Source organism: Lates calcarifer, linkage group LG21 (genome assembly GCF_001640805.2).
Source record: "Lates calcarifer isolate ASB-BC8 linkage group LG21, TLL_Latcal_v3, whole genome shotgun sequence".
In the NCBI taxonomy this organism is placed as follows: Eukaryota; Metazoa; Chordata; class Actinopteri; family Centropomidae; genus Lates; species Lates calcarifer.
The window spans coordinates 14,090,074-14,117,358 of record NC_066853.1 but is presented as its reverse complement, the minus strand read 5'-3'; the positions used below and the strand labels follow the sequence as shown (position 1 = coordinate 14,117,358).

The 27,285-nt window shown below is 39.7% G+C and overlaps 1 protein-coding gene across 2 annotated transcripts in view; it reads right to left on the bottom strand.

The window, feature by feature from the left end:
• Window positions 1-8,792: 8,792 nt before the first annotated feature.
• LOC108900938 (neprilysin) overlaps window positions 8,793-27,285 on the bottom strand; it is a 29,874-nt gene continuing 11,381 nt past the window's right edge. For both annotated transcript variants that reach the window (XM_018702221.2, XM_018702222.2), the window contains exons 5-23: window positions 21,947-22,027; window positions 21,381-21,476; window positions 21,153-21,271; window positions 20,899-20,967; window positions 20,130-20,264; window positions 19,486-19,587; window positions 19,244-19,380; window positions 18,966-19,059; window positions 17,859-17,987; window positions 14,785-14,883; window positions 14,613-14,690; window positions 14,290-14,393; window positions 13,879-13,937; window positions 13,638-13,757; window positions 13,077-13,210; window positions 12,574-12,639; window positions 11,821-11,916; window positions 11,187-11,263; window positions 8,793-11,033 (exon numbers count right to left, since the gene is read on the bottom strand). In XM_018702221.2, the coding sequence (XP_018557737.1) occupies window positions 10,934-11,033; window positions 11,187-11,263; window positions 11,821-11,916; window positions 12,574-12,639; window positions 13,077-13,210; window positions 13,638-13,757; window positions 13,879-13,937; window positions 14,290-14,393; window positions 14,613-14,690; window positions 14,785-14,883; window positions 17,859-17,987; window positions 18,966-19,059; window positions 19,244-19,380; window positions 19,486-19,587; window positions 20,130-20,264; window positions 20,899-20,967; window positions 21,153-21,271; window positions 21,381-21,476; window positions 21,947-22,027 (1,895 nt within the window). In that variant the 3' untranslated portion in view covers window positions 8,793-10,933. The remainder of the gene's footprint in view (window positions 11,034-11,186; window positions 11,264-11,820; window positions 11,917-12,573; window positions 12,640-13,076; window positions 13,211-13,637; window positions 13,758-13,878; window positions 13,938-14,289; window positions 14,394-14,612; window positions 14,691-14,784; window positions 14,884-17,858; window positions 17,988-18,965; window positions 19,060-19,243; window positions 19,381-19,485; window positions 19,588-20,129; window positions 20,265-20,898; window positions 20,968-21,152; window positions 21,272-21,380; window positions 21,477-21,946; window positions 22,028-27,285) is intronic.

The following is a 27,285-nucleotide window of genomic DNA, read 5'->3' as shown; positions in this document are numbered from 1 at the left end:
ACTCATACCTCAGAAACACAGAAGGATACTTGTTCTGAGCAGTGGTCAGGGGTCATATCTTGTCACACCAAAGGAGGGATGAGGAAGATGCTGTGTCTGATATACAGCAATCGCTGCCACAAGGGAGAGGAATCAGATTCTGGCTTAGCAGGAGGAGAAAATTAGTTTGTTATTGAAGGGAGAGAATAGAAGCTACAATAATTTGGAGTTATCACGGTTATAGAAAAAAAACAGGTGTTTCATTCAGATCATCAGGGATAGCTGTTTCAAAATAGATGATGCAACTGTAATTTATCTTAATATGAGTCACTGTAGCTTATGTTATAAGCAACTGTTTTTTTTCTCTCTCATCATGGCACTTATTTTCAAAGATTATACAAAACACATGAGTAAGTTCTGGATTTTTGATGGTCATCAACAACCACGCTCTTCAATCATAGCAGAGTAATTCCATAAAATTATACCATCAATTTGACCTCATATCCCTCAAATCGCACCATACTGATGATGGGCTATATGTGGGCATGTGAGGGTGCTTGTGGAGATGTACAATTAGCAGGAGGAATAGATTGGAGAGGCCTATTAAAGATGAGAGGGGTTAGAGGGAGAAAGAGAGAGCTGTCATTTTCAGGAGCAGTGACAAGTGTTCATCCAATTACACCGTGAGTGTCCTCTCTTTTCCGTTCTCACTTTCTTCCCTTCCTCTCGGTCTTACTGTGCTCGCTGCTTTCTAGACCAGATGATCTCCCTCTTCCTCTGCTCTCCTCCTTCAGCTTTTGTTGGTCCGTAAAGAGCCTTCAGTAATTACTGCTCCTCTCCTCTTCTTGTGTCTGACCTCTCCTTAGCCTTTAAAGAGATAGTTTTGGAAATATACTTTTTGTGCATTTTGGAGAAAAAAATGTTCTTTCTTGTCGAGAGTTAGATGAGAGCACTGATAACACTCATAACAACATATTTGCATATTCTGTACGAAGCCAGGCTGAAAAGCTACACTATACTGGTTTAGCACAAAAACTAGAAACAATGGAAAACAGCTAGCCTGGCAAGGACAAGATGTCGATGCGTGGGTAGTAATTTACATACTGTAAAACTGCAACTTGATTTTAGAGTTTGGTTTTTGTATGGATTTAAAAAAGAAGATCATGTATTAATTAGTGTGCTTGAGAGGCACTGGTGGGAGGATTTTATTACTTGAACAGAGTTAGGTTAGCTATTTCCAGTCTTTGCGCTAAGCTAAGCGGCTGATGACAGTAACCACCTACTCTCATCTCACTCTCAGAAAGAAAGCAAATAAACATGTTTCTTGTATCTTGGTCAGTTCCTGTAAAGCTTGTACACAGGTTTCATTGGTACCTTGCTACCACACAAGGCCTAGGGTGTACATTCAGTGTTTATTGGAAATTTCTAGAGCTCAACTGAAAATGAATGGAGCATTTGTTTTTGCTCTAGAACAATAATTTACCCCTCTATATTACATATAAGAGATGTTTCTCCATACCTCTGATATTTACAAAAATGATCTATTGACATAAATGAAAAAACCCAAAACATCTCTCAAGAGACAAAGTTGTCAGCCCCAGCTGCAGCAGCTCCCTCAGGAGGATACAGGAAGAGGAGCTGCAGGCCCAGGACAGCTGGGACCAGGTCCACAGAGAAAAGTATGCAATGGGAATGGCCTCATCTCCAAAAGATGAGGGAATAGTTTGAGTTCCTGTCAGTAATATAATGCCTTTTTGAATGCTGAATACAGGGGAATGGGCTAAAGATAAATGGGACCAATGAAGGGCTAAGAATGGATTTAATCCCTAATTCACCAGATTTGTTCCACCCTGCCATGCCGGATGCCAGCGTCAACTCTTCACAGCACAGAGCGTGGCATTGCACCCATCACAACAAAAAGATTAGAACGGAGATAGGTGCCATGAACAAGGGAGGTAAGAAACCCACATTCCACCCAGAAGATTGAGACATAAAATGAGCCAGAGTTAAATTTAATAAATCTTTCCACATCATCCCAACTCTGTTATTGTTTCTATATTTGTCTCTCCAGTTGTACATCCAACAGCTTCATCACGTAAACTCTTTCCTGCTCTGCTGATGGTAGGATGGATCGTCGGCTGCACAGCAGTTGTCTGCTTTGTCTACATTTTTGCTTGGGTACATGATTTCATTTTAAAGTTTGTGAAATTCTTGTATGTGCCAGTGTATGAGTACTGGGTGTGTCCTTCACATTTAAAGATGTGTTAGAATATGCCTAAAAGGATGAATGGCTTTTTTTTTTTTTTTAAATCCTAATGTTAAAAAAAAAAAAAAAAAAAGTTTTTAGCCATGACAGTGAGTCCAGCACTTTGATCCAGACTGAAAACTGCTGAATAGGCATTCATGTTAGCCAGACCATGAATTTGTGATCTCTTGACCCTAGCACTACCCCAAGGTTGATACTTGAAGTTTTGAGTGAACTGTTGGATGGGTTGCCATAAAACTTGGCACCCATATTTCCTTCACTATGAATTGGGGGGTGGGGGTGGCCTTGGTCACCAAAGCTCCAAAATAAAAGCACAGAATACCTCCAATATCAAATCAATTCAATTTAATAGAGCTGCATGTATGAACATTACACTTTAATTTGCATCCTCCATTCAGTCAGTGTACAGAAAGCATGTAAAAAAAAAAAGAAAAGAAAAAAAAGAATGTTGCTCATCTTTTTTTTTTTTTTTTGGCAGAAGAGAGGTGTGCAAGGAAGAAACTGAATTCATCACAGAAATTAAGTTCTCCTCCCCGGGGACACAGAGAGGAAAAGATCACCTCTATGTTTTGATATCAGTTTTTCTATTGGATACATGGCTATTTTGGTAGACATGTGTAAGATGCTGGTGTAAAAGTGAGCAATGGATTGCAATGGATCTCTGCCATGGTCTAGTGGTGAAGTTTCCCTTGACACAGTAATTATCTGTCCTGTTGTAAATTAATCAAATAAACATATTCCTGTGGTTTTCTCTCCTTCAGTTTGATGCATCATAACTCTTTCTGACATCTCAGATTGAAATCCATTAACTCTACCATCAGATACAACCAGTTTTTTATGACCCATGTCAGACATGATACATTGTACAATTTTACATTTTCCAGATGTGATACACTTCCATTTTTGTGTGGTCACACGTCACTCAAAAGAGCTCAAGTAGAAAAAAGGCAGCATTTTGTAAATAAGAGGTAGTAAAATGATGATTTGATGTACTTGTGTGTGTGTGTGTGTGTGTGTGTGTCTGTGTGTATGTGTGTATGTGTTTGTGCATCTGTGTCCTCTGTGTATTCATGTCACACAGCTGGGCATCAGAAATATTGGGTGTTAGGACAGGCAATGTCGTTGCCATGGCTACCACAAGTCTGTCTTTTTTTCCTTTTTCTTTTTTTTTTTTTTTTTTTGAGTAGTCCCACACTCACAGGATGTGAAGGGAAAAACAATGGAAAGAAAATTGGGTGGGGAGCTGCACTTTCTTAAACACTTTTAATTGTTATGTGCAGAGATGGCCTTGGGGAATATTTTGCTAATTTGGTTTATCAAACACAAGCAACTGATGAACTGTTTCACTTTCGGCATATTACCGAACTCAAGATGAAAGCTGAAGTAAGCACAACCTCAAATATTTCAGCTGGTATTTGGATTTCAGCTAGAAGCAATCAAACAACTCCTGTTTGCCCGACATGTAAGCTCATAAGTTGCCATTACAGCTGAGCCTCCAAATCTGTAATAGTAGCGCTGTCAGCTAAAGAGCATTTTGAAGTCTGCATTTAATAACAGGGAATTAGATTGTCTGGTTGTAACTGCAGATTGTGCCACATCCACTTTCCAGTGAGCAGGAGGTGTAAGCGTTATAAGCTTGCTCAGCCTAAATAAGCTTATACACTCAGCGTCATGTTGAACATGTGCACCAGATGCAAACATCAGTCCGACAGGGTAACGAGGTAGAGATGGAAACTTTCTGTACCGCAGCAATGCATTAGGGTTGGCAGAAACGCACACCACATGCATAAACACTTGCACACACATGTTCACATGGGAAAACATGATAACATACACACACACATACAGCTTGTATTAAACACACACTAATTTTTTGGCAATTCAATACCATCAGCTTGTTTGTAACTAGTACCATAATTATGTGTTTATGCTACTCACATGCCCAATCTGTTTGCTTCAGAAACAGCAGAACACCACCTCTTGCTACCACTCGCCAAGACACACACCCCTCCCAGCTCTCACAGCCAGCCTCAATTTGGCATTTCTGTCTTTAAATAGATCATTATGCAGGTACACCACATGGAGCTGTGTAATAAGAGGTCTGCCAGGTGTGGTACATTATCGCTGTGTGTCTGCTATTTAGATTACATGTTTACTAGTGTGCTGCTCCCTCTGTGGAAAGCACTCATTCGATGGAAATATGGAAAATATGTGATTAGCATCCAAAAGTGACAGATGTTCCATCCTCAAATGAGGCTAACGGGTTTCACAAAATGTTGAAACCATGCTGAACAACAACAAAGTTAATGCTAGTCATGTAGTGATAATAGTGATTACAGCTTGGTTTTAATTAGGAAAATGTAATAGAATGTATGCTATAAATATATATACAATTGTTTGTAATAGAAGTAAAAATATGATAGCAGGAGGAGCATGAGGAGCTGGTAGCAGTACCAGTAGTTGTGTCTGCATGGATAGTGGAGGAAGAACCTGGCCTAAGGCATGTTGTTTCAAGACCCAGGGGTGTTGAAGGTATAGCCAGGTTTCTTTTGCTCTTAAACTTGTTTTTGGGACCACAAAAGGGGCCCTGCATGTGAATCTGCTGCTCTTCAACTGACTCATAGGGAATTCACAAGTTTGTTATAACAGTGGCTTTAGGCCAGATCCAGCTGTGCTTCAAAAGAAATCAATAAAACCTTAAAATAAATTCAGCCAAAGCCACAATTGGAATAATGTGATCTTGTTACATAACTACAGAACTACTCCATTTTGAACAAGCTAAAGAAAGCAACAAGTTGATGTAAGCATTAAAAGCAGTCCAAGCTTCACAAGATTAAAGTGCAAATTAATTTCTTTGAATGAATTAACTGGAGAATAACGATTGTATGACTGTCTTTAAAAAGCTGAATTACTCCGAACATCCACCAGTTTATATCTCCACAATATACTTGCCATATGAGTCTAGTGTATCAGGGTATCAAAAGTGTGTAACTACTGCGCTTATGGATTATTTGGCCTAATGAGACCATTGAAATGGAAGGCAAAATGAAGCCTGCAACAAAGAGAAGCCCCGCAGAGTACAGCATGTCAAGAAAGAAGTGGCATTTCCCATTGTGACAGAAAATGTGTTATATCAGCTGAACCAATTAAGTGCTGTGACCTTCATGCCAGTCCCAAACTTGAAGTAGTTAATTAGAATTGCATGGTCTGCAGTGTCACTGACTGTGCTAAGATGTAAAAGTAATGAAACTGGTCTTTCACCTGTCTGCAAAGAAGATCAATTGTTACTTTAATGACGACAGTCTCTGTAACTTTACAATCCCCACAATCAAGAGTGGGTTTCTAGATAAATGTTGTTTTGTTTCAATAAAAGAAATTCTCATTTGAAGCTAGCTCTAAAATTCTTGCTGTAATATCCCTGTAATTGTTGAGACTTAAAGGATTGATGCCCCTTTTTGTGTGAGAAGGGAGGCTGAAATATGCTGAACTACTGCATGATTAAATGAGAGGAGGAAAGGGTAAGTGCACTGCTGTAGCCTGGTCAAACGTGAGGAGAACAAAAAGCATGGATGACTTTCTCCAGATTGCTGAATTATACAAATGGTGTAAGTTAGCTGTGCATGTGTAAGTGCATTTGAGCAAGCCAACACAGTTTAACCTGTGAGGAAAAAAATAGATCCAATGCAGAAATCAGAAGATTTATATTTGCTATTTGAAGATTTTTAAATAAATCCCTAAAAGAAACTGGATATAAAATTTTCTATGTAAGCAAGCTTTTGCCTAATCTGAAGTCAATCACCACAGGGTCAGCTGAACAGCATGAATATGGTGAACAACCACAGGATGTCGCTGTTTTACATTAATTATGGTAAGAACAAATACACATGTATTATGGCTCAAAGAAATACATAAGCGATATAAAAGGTGTATATTCCCATTTTGATCAAGTCAAATTTTCTGTTGCTAGAAGTGAGAGGTAAGAAGTAGAGAGACAAGTTGGTCATTAATGGAAACATTTTGAAACAGTCCATCATTAGTCATGACTGTAAAGTTTATATCTTGTATTTATCTTTCATTCATTTCATTCATCACCTGCCTTGACTGATCACTGATAAATTTTATCATTTGTAGTGTAAATGCTGAACCCCTGAGGCTCACTGTTTTGCGTATGGTTTTATTTCGCTAGTGTACTGCATGTCACATCTGACAGACACACACCACTGGGAGTCAGTGTGTCACTTCTATCATGACAGATGTCAAAAAAGATACATTAAAAGGTGTACTGTTTCTTTTGGTGCCTGTGCACTCACTTAACATAAGTGCTGTGTTTTTAAAAGGAAGAAGTCACTTCATTTATTAAATCAAGAGCACCGATATATGTGAGATAAAGGGCATAGGACAGATTTTTTTAACCAGTGCTTGTAAGTGTCTTAGTATTAAAGCGATGGCAATTAAAACTCTTAACATGAAATTCAGCCTTTTAAAATTGAAAAGGGAGGTTATCAGTGCCCTTTAGCAATGAGAGCACAGCGAGTGTTTCACAATAAGAGCTCCTTTCAAATCAAGTGTGGAGCAGTACTTTGCCCACTCTAATTGCCTGAAACACTTTCTCACTTATGATCCTAATGCATAATTTGCACATGCATGTATGCACGTTTGCTTTTGTGCTCTCTTAAGATGTGCATGGGTGCGCGTCCGCTCTTTCACACAGCGTAGACACCGCACACTGCCCCAGGCATTGCCACACACACACACCGACAGGCATTCCTTAAGCCACATGCCCGTCCCCCCCCACACACACACACATACCACTGGACCCACTGTTAGGGTCGCCCAAAGGGCACATGAAGGAAAGCTGAGTCGTTTTACAACTAAAGGGCAACAGAGGCGAGCACAACTTTGTTTTGAGAGCAAAAGACAAAAGAAGGTTTAGTTTGGGTGACTTTCTAAAGACAGCCTTCAGAATGAGTACAGTGTAGAAGTGTTAATTATGCTTGTTTATATATTTATTTAATTTGATAATTTCAATCAAGTCACTTTTTCATTCTTATTAAGTTTAAAGGCTACCCCCCCACGCCACCACCACAACCACCACTACCCCCAACCCCCCATGTTCCATGTTACTTAAGGATAAAACATCTGCGGGCTATAGTGTTCAAAGTGCAAAACACTCCCAGGAACATGCTGAGGTGTTGTAATGTTAGCTGTGATGTTAGCTAGCATAACTGCTAATGACGGGGAGGGTGAGAGCACGAGGAAAGTGGGTGGTGTGAACCTTCAGTTATCTGCCAAAGTGCTACCAGCCAGCCAGCGAGTGCAAAAGGGGAAGTCAGGCAGTAAATAAGCAATTGTAGCTGATATTCAGCTGAAAACAATACTTGAATGAGTCTCAGAAAGGTGGAAATGTGTTCATATTAAATCACACAGGCTTGTTTTTTAGATTTTTGCTGCAAATGAAATAAAGAATAAGTACTAAATGAACATTTGGAGAAGGTTTAAGAAATGCAGCCTTGCACTGTCTTTAAAGCCAAACTATTTGACTCTACCACAATGGTGAAATTTTGTGGAATGTGGAGCAAATATCATAAAATGCTGTTGGTCAGCTCCACCAATCAGAGGTAAAGTATTTGCACTAGCACTGTACACTGAAACAATGTGGCACAAACCACTAATGGGTCTAAGTTTATATATTGTGGTAAGATCTTTGAAAAGTGAAGAAATAAATAAGATAAAGGTCTTGAACTTCCCAACTTTACTTCTGTGTATTTGCACAAGTGTGCACTGGCTTTGGCCCCTGCTATGCCCCCCCCCCCCCCCCTTCCTTCAAGATATTTTTGACACTTGGCTTCAAAGTTTGGCCATATTTCTGGTGCTCCTACCTGGCACCCCTGTCCCCTACATCCTGTGTGTTATAATTCTCTTTGGCTGTGCCTTTTACCTCTGCACCTCTTGAAGTGTTTTTCTCTTATTCCCTGTTCATCTCTGACTGTTTGCAACTCCTTCTTCAGCCTGGGAACAAGCCATCCCCGTGCCAGGAAATGTGTTTGCTAGTTCATTGCAGCACAGGGTATACTTACCAGTAGGCAGCCTGGGAGCAGCCATAAAGATATTGCACATTAATTTGTTTGCATTGTGCTTTTGACTAACTTCACACATTAGCCCCTTACTCCCCCAATGCTTATAGGTCCAATTAGTGGGGAAGGAGTTTGGGCTAATGCTGCATTTAAATTAACTGTTTTCTCTCTCTATGGAAATTACAAAATTAAACCAAACCCCCATATTCCTAATACTCCCCTCAAGTCAACAATAATGTATGAGAGAAACAGAATGTAGGAATGTCTCTCCATAGTTTAACCTTCTTTTAAGAACATCACAGACTGCATTCTAGATAAAAGGGCAAAGGGAAAATGCTGAATTTCTGCTTTGATGTAGAACTATACACATACACACACACATATATTTGTATATATATCGGAGCCTGTCGCTAAAACAGCACATACGAATGCACACATAAATGTTATAGCACAACTCGTCTGCAGGCTCAGTGTGTTATTTAAAGATTTATTTTGAAAGGAAAAAAAATGCTCCTCAAGATGATTATCAGTCATTATTATAAAGTATCTAAATACAGGCAACTGAGGTATATCTGTCTTTCTACAGGTGGAGTGTGTGAGAGAGAGGCAGAAAGAAAGAAAGCCTAAGGGGGTGAGCGACAGTGACAGAGGGACAGAAAGCTTGCACAAACAATAATGGGAACAAAACAAAGGGAAACAACAAATGTATAAAGGCTGAGCATGGCAGGTGTTGTTTACCATCTGAAGTAGTGGTCTACATGATCATGGCACATCATTCATCGTACAAAGGCAAAGGAAATATTTTCCACAATTAACAACCTTATATCATGGCCTCAGAAACATTTTAACGTAGAGAATAAAGCCGTACAGAAACGCTGAATTGGAATCTGGAATTTGACTTCATACTGTCATCTGCATTCAGAAAAATGCATGCACTTTTGAAAAGTTTGTTAGGTTCCAGCAAAGACTCCCACAGCGCCCTTTTTAAAGTAGGTATGATAAACATCCCTTTGAAAGTTTAATTATAATTTGTCATCCTGTGTCAACTGACATTTACTTCAGTAAAAGAATCATTTAACAAAAAGATGGGTAAAATGGTGCACTTTATGTGATTAAACCAAGATCAAACTGAGAAGTCACTATGCCTTTCTTGGAGGGATAGTTCAACATTTTGTGAAATGCACTTATTTACTTACTTGCAGACAGTTTGTTGAGAGATCAAATACCTCTTTCATATTCCTTAATTGTCACTGAGAGGTTGACAACCACCCAGCAGACTCTATGAATATGTTTTTACACTTTGGTTTTTGTAGTGATTAAAGAAGCAGGATATAAGGTGTGGTTAGATGTGTGTTTAGATGTGCCAGTAGGCAACTTTTTTTCACTTTGGATATAGCCAGGCTAGCTGTTTCCTATCTTAATGCTAAGCTAAGGTAACTGGCTGCTAGGTGTAGCATCCAGACAAGAGAGTAAGGGGTGTCTCATCTGGCTCTTGGCAAGAAAGCAAATAAGCGTATTTGTGAAAAAGACTAACTATTCCTTTAATGATACATTTTGTTATCCTTTGTTCTCCCGAGGATACACAGACACACTCTCACACACAGTAGCACAACAGATCATGTAAGGCATACCAATTTGCTTGACAAACAGTAGGCAGCGATCGTAATGACTTACAAAGACCAGAGAAACATACATCCATACAGAAACACACAGGAGGCTCAGTGAACGTATAAAAACGGTCTGGTGTCTGGCGATTGTCAGCTCAATGATTCATGACCAGCTGTCATCGTAAAGGCAAAAACTTCATTTTGGTTTATTTGACATACTGCTAATGAACAGCAGCTGCCTGTCAACTGCAGTTAAGTCATTAACATGAAATATAGAACAGTATTGTGTAATATGTGATCACGATTAACTACTTACTGGTTTATTCAACAAAATAAATTCTTATTTTCTGTAATAATTTACCTAATCTAGTTCTATGTATTAACAAAGAGTACAATACGAGTACATTGTAGAGTGTATCAGCATGTAGATGAAGGCTGAAACCAGCTGAGGTTTTATGAGAGGCATACAGCTCAGTCCCACATACAGTGCAGTGGTTCAGTCCTGTTACATGTGTATGAGTGTGAGTGGGTGTGTGGTGTATTCATATGCCAGTGGGTTTGCACATTTGTCTGTCTGTCCCTCTCTTGCCAACTACTTGTACAGTATTTTGACTGAAACACACTCACATACACACACACTCACATACACATTGGCAGACTCACAGATGATGAGTAAAACAAGATGAAAATGGAGAGAAAAATAAAAACACAAGGAGTGATTGTATCCAGTGAGTAGCAGAATAATCAGGCTGATTGAATGAACTACAGTATCAGAGTCGGAGACAGTTCTCTGTCTGTCCGTGAGGGTACAGTTCGCTGCTGTCCTCAGAGGAAGTGCATACTGCAGTGTCAGTCCACCAGCCCTGGTCCATCCAGTTAAGAGCCAAGGGGAGCTGTCACTTCCCTGTAGCCACCCACGAGTGCTCCAGCAGTCAGAGGGGAGAGGTACTGTAGGGGGGACAGGGACGACCCACGTCAGAACAGTCCCCATCCTAGAGGTCGGTGGATCACCACACACGGCAGATGTTGTCAGGGACCATGTAACTGCTCTTGTTGCAGTTGAATGCTTTGGCAAATTCTGGGAAATTCTGAAGGGAGCCCAGTACCCTGTGACACATACAAAAGAGACTTACAGTTAATCTGTTAGGAGGTTACTTAACATTGACATTTACATGACATGCCATTTATCAAGGTTTTCTGCCCTTTGCCCCAAGCACATGGCTGTCTGATTTAAAGGAAATACTATTGGTTTGAATTTACCTGAATTTCCCTGGACTGTGTACATCTACTTTAATGGAATTTACAGCTTGCTCTGGTCTGTGTGTTCCACACCACACCTGGAAAAGTCAGCGATTAGAGTGTAACACATTAAACCAATAAATATTGCTTCCATTATAATGCACTGTTCCCAGTTTATTCATTCATCCATCCATCTAACCTATTATCCATCTGTCCATTCACCAACCCAATGATCCATCAACCCATCCAATCAAGCATCATATTCATTCATCCTTCCTTACATACAACTGTCCAATCATCCATCCACCACATCATCCATCCATCCACTCAACCAGTCAATCTGTTCAATCAACCAGTCCTCCAATAATCAATTTATCCATCCATTTATTGCTAAACCCACCCATTCACTCATCCAACCAATCATCTACCCAATCTTCCATCCATGCACCACCCAGGCAAAGCTTAGGAATGAAGAGTTCAATCCATCTAATCATCCATACATCCATCCATCCACAAAATCATCCATTCATCCATCTATCCATTTATCATCCATTTATCTGTCCCTCATCAGTCAGTTATTGTCATCCATCAATCCATCAATTTATCATCCATCCATCCACTCATCCATCCATCCATCCATCCATTCACCCTCTACCTGAGCAAAGTTTAGAAAAAAGAGTTGATCGTGGGAAAGTTCAATGCCAGGCAGTGGTGGTTCCTCTCCATGCTCATTCACATAGTTCTTGTAGGCCTACAGTAATGACACAAGGCGAATATTATCTTATTTCACTGGAAAAATATTGTGAATGCCTCAATGACCAATTTTTACTGATGATAAAAATCTAACTGAAAAAGCATTCCATTTTGTACTTTTGCCAATTTAATGTGGATGTTCCTATTAGTAAATGTACTTTATATTCCTTGTAAAACCATTTCTGATCCGTTACCATCCAGTGGTAAATTTGGAAAATAAGCAATAAACTAAGCCTGTTAAATTTTAACTAAATTGCCTTTGTTCCAGTTTTGCCTGTAAACCCATTTAACAGTACCTGTCTGAGATTCTGATTCAGTGGGAGATTTCATGTGTTGACAATGTAAATATATCGTAAAACACAATTGTTGATCTAAACTAAGAATATTTGTTATCTTGGATTGCATTCAAATCTGTGAATTCCCTTTTACTGTTTACTTCTGGTCAAAACTGATGAAATCAGCAGCAACATTGTGTCCTTTACTGTTGTGTTTACAATAGCTAATGAGCAAGTCAGTGACCTGGCAAAATTAATGTTAACGTCTATTAATGTTAGCAAGCACTCGACAATAATGAAACAGACCAAATCCCCTCCTCTCTCGTCTGTAAACTAGGCCTCTTAAACCAACTTCCCTCATTTGTTTTCAGGCTCATTACCTGATATGCTTGCCGTATCCCTCCATTGTCAGCAATGTTCTCCCCAAGGGTGTTATTACCATTTAACTAGAGAGGGGACATAAGGAGAGAAAGAACACATGATTGGCAGGCAAAAAGGACAGAGGGGGACTGTAATTTTTCCTATGAATTTCAGCAGATCACAAATATCACTCTTTGGATAGAAGAAATAATTTTCCCATGGGATAAAAGAAGCATTGTTCAAAGCAATGGGATAGAGGAGGGGAGACAGGGAGAGGAATTGATATGTCAACACAAAATATTAAGGACACCTGAAGCAGAGAAGAGATGAGGCTGCAAAACCAGCGGAAAGATAGAAAAATGAGAAATGAACAGGCTGACAAAGGCAACAGGAAAGAAAATAAATGAGACAAAAAGCAAGGCTTCGGATAATATTTGAGAAACCGCTGCTGTAAATTCTACAAAAACTTTGAAAAATGAGGAAACAAGAAGGCGAAGGTTTGTGATTGTCAACCAGGACATACATTAAGTCCATTGGCTAGGTCCCAAGAGAAGTTGCCATACTGATCAACGATGCACTTTGACAGCTCCAGGAACCTCTGAGTGGAGTCTGGTGTCCACCAGTCCTTCAGGTCGCCATCTTTGTCATAGTTACGACCTAAAAAAAGAGCATCAGCTGGTTGGATTTGATCAACAAGAAAAAAAGTGATGCATTTCTATTCCCAAACACCCATTATTTTGTTATTTGAGACAGCACTCATATTCTGCATGTGATGTCAATTACATGTTTCTATTCCATTTCATTCATTTCCATTGTGTTTCTGGGTGGCTTGTGGTTGTGGATATCAGTATAAAAGAATCCTGACATCTTTGAAATTGAACATAATAACTTCACATAACCCAAAGAAAATGAGTGGAGTGAAAAATGATCTGCTGCGGGATGAAGAAATGGCATTTCAAAACACTTTTTTTTTCTGAAATGGTACCAATTACAGAAAAAAGGAAATATTTCTATGCAAAGACGAATGTAATCTGCCACAACTGCCTCCGGGAGGAAGAGAGAGCAACAGAGTGGAAAATCATACCATTGTCATCAAAGCCATGTGTGATCTCGTGACCGATTACCATGCCGATGCCACCATAGTTGAGAGATTTAGCCTGGCCTTTGCTGAAGAAAGGTGGCTGGAGGATACCAGCAGGGAACACTGACACAATGAAAAAACAAAACAAAAAAAAAAACCTTTTACAACTTTACAAGATGTTGAATAATTACACACATGTATGTTTGCAACCTGAATGTGTTTGCTTGTGGATATGTGAAAATACCTATTTGGTTTTTGCTGGATGAGTAGAAGGCATTGACAACAGCAGCTCCAGTTACCCACCTGGAGAAATAAAGAACGTTACAGTAAGGAGATATATACTGCAGCACAAATTCAACTTTGATGAAAGCTATTAAATTTAACCTGTGTTTAATAATAACCAGACTAATATTAGCATTCCTGCTGTGCTTGGTGAAAGGCTGAACTGTATATGCGAGTAGGAGTTTGTGTGGGAGAAAGTGAATGCGCTGTGCTAAATGCAATATTGTGTGTCACACCACAAGTACCATAAGCGAATAAGTCATTTATTATTAGTGATTTAAACACTTCACATTGTAATTCTAAATTACCACACTCCTGGAAAAAGCCTGTTTGCTGAAAATCGATTTATATCAGCCCCCATGGGGAATCTTACTCCTCTTTGTTGACTTTGACTCTGAGTTTCCGCAGGCGTTTCTTCTGCACATACTCCAGGTTCTGTAGGATGTTTTCAAAGTACTCCTCTGCATTGTAGCTCAGCTAACACCAACACACAGCCAGAGAAGCAGGGAGGATTAGCCGTGATGAAAGCTATCAACACCCAGTCATATTCTCCAGCAAAACTCATAAAAGCCAAGAATGCACTCGGATGTTTTCATAGAACTGATATGCGGCTACAATGAATCCACACTGTATTCTGTTACATTAATTTAGTGAAAAAAGAAAGACACTCATAATCGCATCTTCTCAGACACTCACATCTTTGTACTCATTGTTAAGGTATTTGTCGTCCATGATGTTGTCAGAGTAGCCTATCCGTTCACGAATAGCTCGGGCCTACAGAAAGTAGAGAGGAAAATAGTCATCACATATCCAGAAGAACACAATACAATACAATAAAGTACCACAAACAGTTAATTATGACCAATACCTTCTCCTCTGCTGCTTTCTTGGTCTCTGCATCCATCCAGGTCAGGTCATTGAGATTACTAATGAACACTTCCCGAATATCTTTAATCATCTCTTCCATCTGTTTCCCACATACATATACACACACACACACACACACACACACACACACACACACAAACACACACACAAGTGAGCAAGAGACAACAATAACAAACATGTCACTGATCTATAACAATTAAATGTGTATGGTGGAAAAACCTCTAACTGTCAGTCAGCACAAATTGTCCTTTGTGTGGGTTTTTTTTTCTTCATAAAGTCTGCAGAGAGGATATGAAAAGCACACAAAACACTCTTGTGACACACTGCACAACAAAGTCACAAAAACGCTTCCCCGAATTAGGCCTCATCATTACAAAGTCATATATCAACCTAGAGGCACTCAGGGTTACACTCCCTCTGTCTGGGGTGCGATGACCTTGGGTTAAATTACCACCAGAGTAATAGTATTTGTGTGATTAATATGACTTCAGCTATTTGTATGTATTAAGTAAAGTGAATGAGGTAATGACAACCAGAAATGCATCATGTTTAGTGACATAAATGACAACTGAAAGTATAGGATGAAAAAGTTATTCCTACTTATTTACAAAAGTCTCATCTTGTTGTATTAACATTCTCTACTTTAGATGTCTGCTGTACTGGATGCAAATTTGTGGATGCATTATTGATATTGTTACTGATTTACATATTTTAAATTTTTACATTTACTGAGATGCATCCAGCAGTTTTGGGTTGGAGTTTCTGTTACAAAAATAATCCTGAGCCTTATTAATCTAAATTATAGAACAGGTCCTTGAGCATAATGTTTAAACATATATTAAACAAACAAGGTATGCTTTTCTTATTGAGCAAAGAAATGTGTGCAAGTGAGCAAACATTTCTGTGTCAGCATACTTGTCTTCACATAACACATTGCGGAAGTGTAGTAGTCTCAAGATAATGAGATTTTCTTTTTATATGCAAATTCACACAGCAAGGTGCTCCAAAATCCACATCAAAAGCCCAGTTTTCTGTGGGAGCCTGTGGTGTAAGTTTAACGTTTCTATAATATATTGCTCTTGAGTTACAGTATTTACAAGAATGTGCCTGCACACAGAGAGACAGACTGACTGACGCCATCCCGATGGCATAATGCTGTGCAAACCATGGACTGTGCCATGGTCTATGGACAATAACAAAAGCCACAAACAAAAGAAAACAGAACTGAATGATTCACAAAAAGTTTGTGAAGAATGAGAGCAAAATATGAAGTGGAAAAAAAAAATTAAAACTGCAGTGACAGTGAAGGTCAACTTTCCAGATCCCTCTAACCAAAGTTGTGCTCTGTGACCATGGCGAGCTGACAGAGGCATTCCAGTGTCTCATCACATCAGCAGACCCCTCACTAACACACTGCTCGACCGCTCGGACAACACGCTGTGGTTCACCACAAACCAGCAGGGACTGTACTGATGAGGCTTTTCCGAAAACCTTTTAGCATACGGTGTGTGTAAATGTGTGTGTGTGTGTGTGTTTGCGTGTGCCTGTCAATTTATGTTGTGTGCACGCAGAGATATTTGTGGATGCATGCATGCTGGTCTGTTTGCATGTGCACTCCTATCATATAATTTACATGGGTTAAATGTTGGGTTTATATTCTATGGTAAACCTATTTATTCAACCTATATAATATGCTTTAGAAATGTAATGAATCCCCATTATGGGTACTAATCCACCGCTATTCAGTTTGATTTAATTTACTCAGTTTCCACATTTATGTCCATTTTAAATCACTGCCTGGATTATAGTCAAGAATTTTAAAATAGTCTGCATCAGATAAAGCCTTTGTGTATCTAGCTGTTAACTTGCATCATATCTAATGGACACAAAAGTATCCAGCTCCTTTACCTTTGCTAAAGTCTTCTAGAATCCTTGAGTAAAACTGGGGAATTGTTATCATTAAAAAATAGATAAAGATTTTGTTTAACTCATCATGAAGAGAAAATGGTCCGTGTGAGAGTTTCTTTGATCTTTATTACCAGTGCACCAATGTGTAAGTAGCATTTTGTCATTGTAGCTGGTTGATGTGGTGCTCATTTTAATAATTTTACTTTACTGTTGAGCAGTTTAATCCAAAATAAGACACCATATTTTATGATCTAATCATGTATTATATATGTCAAAAATTTATAAGCAGAGTAATTAATTCAGTAAATGCAGTGGAGAGAAAAGCAGAATTTTTTTGCATCTGAAATGTAGTGAAGTAGAATTATAAAGTAGCATAAAATGGAAATACTGAAGTGAAGTGTACTCTAGGTGCAAACACTTCTGTCATTGCACCTAGTTACATTCCACTACTAACTGTATCTGAAATACAGAATATCTGCAGCATACTATATGTGCCAGGTCAACTCAGCACACATATCATTATGCCAATATGGGCCAATGAGTTTGGGGAAAGGTGTGTTGATATGTACTTGCATGCTCAAAGGAGTTGTGTGTCACTTTTCACATACAACAAAACACACACACACACACCCACACACTTACACAGGGTGCCACGTGAGATCCACATGCTAGAATGGGCAAAGGTCCAGAAGATGAGATTTACGGCATGTGAGACACTCAGCATTATGACATTTCTACGCAGTCTCACACACACAAAACTCTGACTCACGCACACACAGTCATGTGCCAAAGCGTGCACACACACGTGCACAGGAATGAGTTTTACAGAGTGGGTGGTGTGAGCATGATAACAAGGAACACCTTGTTCAGCTGCTTTCAATGGGTGTAAGCAAAAAATTTAATAAAGTACTGTGGTGAAGACACAGGACACAAAGGTGACAAAAACATAGGTGAGTAAGAATACACGCAGTGGGATGTGCAAGTTCTAACTGTTGATGAAAAAGAAAATAAGATTCAATTATATATTACACAGAATGTATTCTGCCTAATAAAGGAATCCTCTTGATGATATTTGTAATAGCTTTTCATACTCCATTAAATATAAGCTAATCTAATAATATTAGGTATAATCCAACCTCTACTGACCAGTTCTTTGCTCTTTTCAGAGAAAGCCTCTTGCACATAGAGTCGACCAACAGCATTGTCCATGTTGTTGTTGACGTAAAGTGCACACTGTCGCCATACCGCTGCCTCTGACGTTGTACCAGACAGAGCCTGCAGGGAAAGTAACAAGGCACAGATCAATTAGAGATGCAGGATAACCTACTCAGCATATTGGTTAAAGAGGCTCATGGCAATTCTTTATTTGCACCTTCATTATGCATTACTGTTACACTTAGGAATATGAGAAATAGGGCAGAAGGGAAATGATTAGATTAGGAAGAGGGCTAGGATTAGAAAGAGTTATAAATGTGGAGGAAGGATATGAATGGAGCTGAGTGTGGACATTACTAGATTTATTATACCCTGTATAACTGAAACAGTCTTAGTTTTTTTGCCAAGGCACCTACAAGTTTATTTTTCGCCATGCTAGCAGCATGGCTCAAAGGATGGCAGTGTCATTTGACTGGTCTGCCACATCAGTCCATTGCCACTGAATTTTGTGCAGACATTCATAGTCCCAAGAGGATAAATCCTACTGATTTTGATATAGTGCCACGGTGAAGTTGACAGTTTAGTTTTTCGAGTCAAATGGATGAATTGCCATGTAATTTGGTACACACCACAGACATTCACATTCCCCCAAGAATTACTGGGTGTGATCCCTTAACTTTTCATCTAGCACCATCATCACATCAAACTTTTGACTTTTGACTCCTTACTTTTGTCTGTAACAAAATGCCTGCAAACCTACTGACCCCCTACCTGCTTCACCTGTAATTAGTGTTTAGTGCTAATTAGCTAATGTTAACTTTAGGGTACTAAACATTATACCTGCTAAACATCAACATGTTAGCTTTGTAATCGTGTAGGACCATGGTGCCCAAGTACAGCCTCACAGAGCCACTAGAATGGCTGTACACTCTTGTTTAACAATAAAATGTCTAAGTATATTTGTCGCAAAGGTTGTAATTTCATTGTCTTGACAATACTCAAAAATTTGGATATTGGTATCTGCCTCCAAAATTCAGTAATACTCTGCTCTTGTGTTTATCTGTTAACAATCTCAGTGTCTTGGTCCCAGCTGTGCACCTTGCGGAAGGCCTTCCTGGTGTCCCTGTAAGCTCTGCTCAGGCCCACCACCATGTTCATAGCAAAACGCCACACCATGTAGTTCTGCAGATCCCTGTGAGGAGAGGAATGATGTTCAAAGAAAGTCTCTTACTCACACAATGCTATGATATATCAGTAATGGGTGAGCTGCTGTTTTCATTGCATGCTGTGTGCTTCCACCCCCACAACACACACTCACAAATAGGCTATCGCACACAAGCGCAACTGGAGATTCATACAAACACACACACACACACCTCTTGGTGTATCGGGCCAAGATCAGGTTGAGTCTTCTGTAATAGTTGGGGGAGTAGTTTATGATCTTCTCTGTGTCAGGAACGGTGATGTTGACAGTATCCATTATCTTAGCGGTGAAATAGCTCCAGTCAAATACCTTCAAGATAAGTCCGAAAGCACAAAGAGGTGAAAAATACTATGAGGAGGAGGGAAGGTGAAAAAAGAAACAGCAAATTCTGACAGACAAAGAGTTTATTTTTACCTGTGATTCGACCTCAAGGGTGAAGTTGGCGTTCAGATCACCCAGTTCCATCTTGTTGTAAAGCAACACTGGGTTGTTACGGTCCTCTGGAGTATCAGTAGCCTTGGAGGGAACAAGACAAAGAGGCTGAAAATCAAGAAATGCTGTCACAACACGACCCTCCTGTTTCCTGACACATGCGTACACATGCGGTGCAGGTCCAGCAGCACAAAAACATATTTGGAGTCCCAGGAGGCTTCAGATCTGTAAATGTCAGGGCTCGAACGGTGTGACTGCCTTGTAAAAGCCAGCAGCCGAGTGGAGGGGAAGTGAAGCATGGCAGTGAGCAGAGCAGAGTGGCACAGAATGACAAAACGTAGACTGTAGAAACCTGTTGATGTCTGTGAAAAGTTGTTGTGTAGGGAACGGGCTAGTTAACAGCTTGTTTTACACAGCAGCTGCTCCAGACTGGAGCCACAAAACACACAGAGAGGAGAGAGATTCAGGCCTACAAATGTAGAGGTGGAAGGATGTACTGTCAGAAGTGATTTGCTCCTCTTGTCGTGTGAAGCTGAGATAGAGAATAAGGTATGTAGTGCTGCTGGAAAACAAGGTATATGATATCACTTAGGCTTCCATCTGGGAAAATGCTAATGCACACTTACGTTAGCGATGTTCCTCTCCAGGTCCATAACTCGCGTCACCTCCTCTCTGATGCGGGTCTCATTAATGGCCAGTCCCCGGTCAGCGCGGATCAGCTTAGCCAGGTCGATCATGAACTGCTCATAGGCCCGACACGCCTGCCACACACACACACACGTATGCTCATTCATGATATTCACATTCACTTGACTTTACTTTTATAGGAAGGAAAGGAGGTCACTGGTTTGAATTTAGCCAATGACCAAAAACCAGATGTGACAGCTTGCACTTGAGCACGGATACACACACATACACTCAGCCCCGCCCCAAGCCAAGTGTGGTTAAGTGCTGCTCTCTGCATATCAATCAAGAGTCTATAGTAAACTGTAAAGTAAAACCAGAGCAGAGGATGTCTGCTCCAATCACACACATCTGGTCTGGATTGAGACACAACCAAATCTGTTCTGGTTTGCCTCTTTGATTCTAATCATCACTTACTGCCTGAGAGAACATTTTTTATTTAATGTGTGCGCATATGCTTGCAAAACGCATGAAAGCATACAAATAAACACAAAGTTAATTCAGGTGCTGATGTTTCAACTGATGCCCTTGTCATTTGTTGGGCATCATGTTTCCTGGAACAAACTCCAGGGGACAGGAAACCCAGAAACAGTGGCACTGGCCCAAATGAACACATGGAGCTGTTTTCACCATGCATCGGTTGAAAGCCTTAATTACATTACAAGTGTGTGTGTCCATGTGTGTGCGTGTATATGTGAGCTTTAAGACTACCTCTGCATAGGGTCCGGTGCAGGCGTAGTAATCTCTGGACAAGAGGCCGAGGCTTGTCTGCTGGTCAAACTGGAAAAGCAGGAGGCAAGAAAACGTACACATTTATTTATATGAGCCAAAGGAGTCAGATCAGAAGAAACTGGTGGGTGGTTATTTTCAAGCTGAATGTGATATGAGGGCATCTGTGTGAATGTAGGTATATGAAACAGAGAGAGAGAGAGATGAGGGATTTCTAGCTACAGTTGCACACCTACATGAATGATGTGTGAATTGGAGTCTCTGTCATCAGTGCCGACAAAAAAATTAACCAAGAGCTGAGTCCCGTATTTCTCATTGAGCTTGGCGACGACGTCTTCCAACCTCCATGTTCTACCTGAAGAATGGAGAAGGGAGGAGAAGTGAGAAACAAAGAAAAGCCCGTAGACAGCATCTGCTGTGTGTGTGTGTGTGTGTGTGTGTGACAGTGGAAAAGAATGCTCTACCATAGTTGGCTTCCCAGTTGTCCACAGCTATGGGCCACTCAAACACATCAGGCAGCATATCGAGCAAAGGAGCGCCTCCTCTGAGCTCAATTAAACCTTAAATGAAGCATAGATACAAGCAAGGAAAAAATCTGTTTTTAATAGCGGATATATTAATTTTATACCACCCAGAAATTCAGAAAACTAATTTTAAAGAAGACAAGAAACCTTGTTATCATTCATATATTGTACTTTTCATCAAAATCTATGCAAATTTGGGCACATTGGGGGAGTTTATTAATGTGACTTCCAAGCTAAAATGCTTTTGAAGAATGCACTTAATTGCATCACGTAATGCTGTAAAACTGATAAGCAGCAATTTTCACTTTTCCATTTCCATTTCATTTATTTAAGCTCTTGATACTTTTTAAAAAAAAAAACTAATGGTTTACAAGAAATGTTATGACAGTAAAACGAGCTGAATAAGAGACATGTAACTTTTGATGACGATAGCGAAATTCATTTTAGGACAATAGAAGTTACACAAAGGAATAATCTGTCCTGAAATCTGATGCCTGCTGACTCACTCTCATTGGTACAGGACTTGTAAAGGGTCTTAGCCTTGATGAGGGCATCGGCTTCCCCCTCCACCGTCTTCTCAAGGACACCTACAAACAGAGCGGAGAAACAGAGCGTTAAGCATGAAAGAAAGAAAGATAGACAAAGACAGAAAGATAAAGGAGGTATGAGTGTACATGTGGCAATGTGGACAGAGAGGAGAGGGAAAGAGACAGGGGTGTTAATAACCTCAGGTACAATATAGAGTTTTTCTGGATTCAAAATAGAATCCAGCTGTCGTCCAGATGCATTTTATCACTCTAATTATGGCATGTTGTCTGTCCCAGTGTCAGAGAGCATCAGCAAAAATAAAGAGATGACTTCAAACTGAGGCAATTCATAGCAACCGGTGACAAAACAGACAATACAACATTATTCAAAAGGGAAGAAAGAAAACATGTTATGAATGCATTTAAAGGGGAAAAAAATCTCAAAATCAGCTTCAGCTTCAAAACTGTCATTTGCAACAAACACAAACTATGAAGCTGATGGAAAACACATGTCAGTGCCTTTCAATTTAATTCTATTTTTTCAAAAGATTGATATAAGCTACCTGAAAAACTAATAAAGAAAGACAGCTGTTAAATGCTATTATATTTATATATAATGACAACACTGGCCTAGATGGAATTGAACAGAATTTTCTTAGCAGCATATTAAAGGTTTGTAGAGAACAAATAAAGATTTGATGTTGACTCTCCCTTACTGCACAGACTTTACTCAGTTTTCTTTATGCAGTTCTGCAACATCACATCAAGTCCACCAGCCAAGTTTGAAAAGATCAAACGTTTTAATATAACATTGCATGCACTGGAACATTGCACTGATTAGTTGATAGACCAGAAACCAGAACCGCTTAACAATAGCTAGTGCACCAATAAACAATCACAAAATGTTCCCTTGTACTCTGCGTGGCCAATCTTTGCTTTGAATGATTGCATAAATAATTAAACGTGAACTACTTATCAGTAGCAGTGCAATTAATCTTTTCATTTGGGTGATTAAAATTATTTGGGTCATTTGTTGTGGAGGTCAACACTGTCATATAAACCACAAATTAGAGAGCGTGCAATGCATATTTGAATCTCTTTTTGGTATAAATTGGCTTCTCGGCAGTAATCAAGGTGAGGCTAGTGACCTTGGAGCAGGGAAGTCATAGCAAGAAAAGAAGGTGGAAAGAAACCAAGAAGCAGCAAAGCTGAAGGTGTGGCAGTTGAGGGGCCATTTGGAAACAAGAGTGAACACCATCGCTTGTTTTATTGCCTGCATTCATTGCCTCTTCAACACCTGTTGTGGGCATATGGAACGCCAGTTAACTCTGCCTCAGGCTAGGTAGTGTTTGAAGGTAGACAGCTAATCGAAATGAGTGATAAGTGTAGGGGTGTAAACTTGCTCAACTGAGGGGAGGAGAGTGGGGCCAACAATATGCTTTTCTTGCATTGCTCCGAGGCACTCAGTTGCATATTGTAGCTTTAAAGTGCATCCATTCCTTCAGGATCTGCTGTCACTTTTCAGCAGCTTTGAACATGAGCGTAAATGTTCAGATCGTCAAGGTTCAATCCGACACCCACGTGGTAATTTTACTGTTTGCTGAAAACCACTGTGGTGAAAGCATGTGTATTGCTGTGGTAGAGTTAGGCACTCTGTGCCTTCTGTCCTTCAAGAACAGAAAAAGAAAACCTTACACCTTCTTAACAGGTATCTTAGACTTTAGCTCAATTTCAGTTGATAGTTTGTCAGTATCAGTGCCTGCACTTTGCATTACCTAACTGCAAAGACGTCATGAGCATGACTCTCACATCACCAAGTTTACTGCTGCTCAATAGCTCCTGGGTGGCACACAACTTTTTTAACGAAAATTTTAGAAAGTGCTTATCCTGTCAAGGACTGAGAGCTCAAATCCTGACTGAGCCACTTCAGCAAGTTGGAACCATCTATCATGATTACAGCAAGCAGTTGTTTAAGTATGGTGAGATTTGGGAGGGCTTTGATGTGACCACCAGAAATCCATGACACTGGGTTGTGGTTCACACTAGTTGGTCGCACAAATTTGAAAAATAAAACTATTTTGTGCAACAAAAGAGCATAATCACACATGGCATTTTGTGTCAGATGTATTATATTTTCTTTGAGGTTGACAGTTCATTCCTGACCATGGAAAATTACTGTTTCACCATTTTTTTCTGGTTTTGGTTTCAGCATATTTCCTCATATAAAACTGAGTAACAGTTGATTTTCAAAACGCCAGTGGATGTATGTGTCTGCATCGTGCATCATGAATAATGAATGATGTAAATCTCTTATGTCTGAGTGCCCGCAATAAACTTCCTGTACATACAAAATGTATGGAAATGGTTGACCTCAAGACTGCTGTTGTTATTGTCAGCAGGCTGCAGGGCCTTCTCCTATCGGGCCCCCTTCCTCTGGAACAACCTCCGTATTGATATTAGACAGGCTGACTCAGTTGAGGCCTTTGAAAATCCAAACTAAAAACTCATCTTTATGCCTTAACATTCAGTTAGCATTTTATTATGATTCTTTTTTCAGGTTACCATTTTTCCTTCAGCGGGTTGGGTCAGTCTCACTGCATCAGTTAAGCTTAGTAGTTAGTAAATGTTGTCCATGATGTCCTGCCGATGAGATTACTGTAAACCATCTTAATATCACTGCATCACTATAACTATGTGTTTCTTCCCTCAAGCACATTAGTGCCTCTCTTTCTCTCTCTCTTTCTTCTGCTGTCTCTTACTGCAGGGTTCTGCCTCCAGAGCTGTAGAGTCTCCTGCTGCTCCCATGATCCAGCTCAACCGATGATGTTACAACATTTAAACATTTATTAGTGTTAGTGGTAGTGTTATTGCTATTAATGTTTCACTGTTCTGTCATTATTATTCCTTTAGCTATAATAATAATAATAATTTTTATTATTATTATTATTATTATTTACATTTTGACTTAGTCTGTGTATTTGCAATGTTGTCTTTCTCTTACCCCACCCCCTCCACTCTCTGTCTAAACTCAACCGGTCGAGGCAGATAGCCGCCCACCCTGAGTCCGGTTCTGCTCGAGGTTTCTGCCTCTTAAAAGGAAGTTTTTCCTTGCCACAGTCACCTAGTGCTTGCTCATGGTGGGATTTGTTGGGTCTCTCTTTGTAAATTTTATAAGATAAAGAGTATGGTCTAGAACTGCTCTATATGTACAGTCCCTCGAGATAACTTCTGTTGTGAATTGGCAGCATTTTAGGAAATACACTTATTTGCCTTTTTGACAAGACTTAAATGAGAAGATTGATACCACTTTCACAATTGTCCATTCAAACATTGTAGCTACAGCCAGCAGCCGGTTTGCTTAGCCTAGCATACATACTGGAAACACATAGCTAGCCTGTCTCCAAAATTTTGCTTTGATTTACTTTAAATAGCATTACCAATTAAAAGGAAACCCTCCAAAGGGATATCATGTTAGTACGACAACCTTTTGACTTTGACAAGCCATCACAGATCTCAACATGGCTTCAGTACTGCCTGTCACTCATAAAGTTATCTCTTATAAATGCTGCATCAAGATCAACAGATAAACGCCATCACACTGCACAACTCAATGCAACCTCAGGATCAATACCAGAAACAGGATGGATCTTCAGTTACACAGAGAGCTGACAAGAAACTCTCCCTTGAGTCCAACAAGACATCACTCATGTCACAGTGAGTTAGGATCACAAGATAAAAATGAAGAAAATTAGATTTTTTTTCCCCACTTTCTTTTAATTTTGGGGACTTAGAGACAGACCAGTCACGATAAAGACCGGGAGATGAAGCAGTTAGCATATTTAAGACAAGCTTTATCCCTTTTTTTAAATCTTTCATTTCATTTAATGTCATATCACATCATTATATCTTAAATACACCTGTTCTCTTATTGCACAGTTTCTGAAAAATCCACTTTACTGTCACTCCAAAACATTTTAAATTGAATTCAACATTTAATCATTATCTCATTTCAATAATTTTCATTTGCACAGTGCTTTGGATCATTTCTTCCTTTTATTTCTACTTGTATCACTCCTTGCATGACTGCATTTCACTTTCAGCATCTTTCTACCCTTTCATTTTTGTAATCCTTCCATTTTCTCATTACCATATGTGCACTATTTATGTGCTCATTTAATCTTAATGAAGTCCTGAGATGGGGACCCTTCACAGGGCGCTTCCTGCAAAAGGGCACAGATCATGTGTGTGTGATTGGATTACTGACTGCCTGGTGCTAATGTTTAACCACAGCAAAGGCAAGGCTTACCCTCTCGCTCTCACTCTCTCTCTCTCTCTCTCTCTCTGTCTCACCCCATGCGTGTACGTGTTTGGATTTATTTGAGAATGGATTTTGTGCCACCTGATGTTTGTTTGAGACATCACGTCAATTTGAACCAAACCACTCAGCATGATACAGAATCCGAATTTTGAGTTTCTCCTCTCCGCATTGCCATTTTATCCTTGACTGACTCTCATTCCACAAAGCACTGCAGTGTTTTCAGTTGGAGTTTTGCTTCCAATTTATCATGATGGAGCATATATTTAGGGTACATTACAAGCAGAGGCTGCAAATGGAGTCAAAACTGAAATGGTTTGACGCTGTTTGATGGTGAGATTCAATCAGCGACATTAGGATAGTTTCTGTTCTTTCTGTGGTATAAAACTCTTGGCATGGAGTTTTGCTCCCAATGGCAATAGCGGAGAAGTCCAAATTTGCTACAACTCTTACCCACACCTGCTGCCAGTGTTATGGCAATGACAGCTAGGGCTCATGGGTATGTTAGAGCCATCTGCCATACCAAATGATGATGGTCATAAATACAATAAACCTATAGTATCTTTATGTGGAGATAGAGTTTCTATGTTGAGAAACATTGACAATAATATTAAAAGAAAACTTTAAAATGGGAATTTACAGCTGGGGAATAATACTTCCAGACCCAATGGCTCACCCCACTTCATATCTATGGTGTCAGCTAAAATTATTACAGTTGTTGCTGAAAACACTTATCCAGGTCAACAGTGTCCAATAATGCACAGGCAGCAAATGTACAGTATATGCTCAAAAACAAGCAGAAAACCAATCCTGATTTTTCCACTAGCCTTGCCATCATGCCCAACTCTGGCCATCTATCTCATATACCAGTTCTTTCATTCACTCAGTACCATGTTGTCAGTCAAACTAATGCCCCTTGGCTAGTCTTACTGTATATAAAAGTTCTCTCATGTACCCAGTACAGTGTTGGCTGTGAAACAGCTTACAGGAGAGATTATTACCT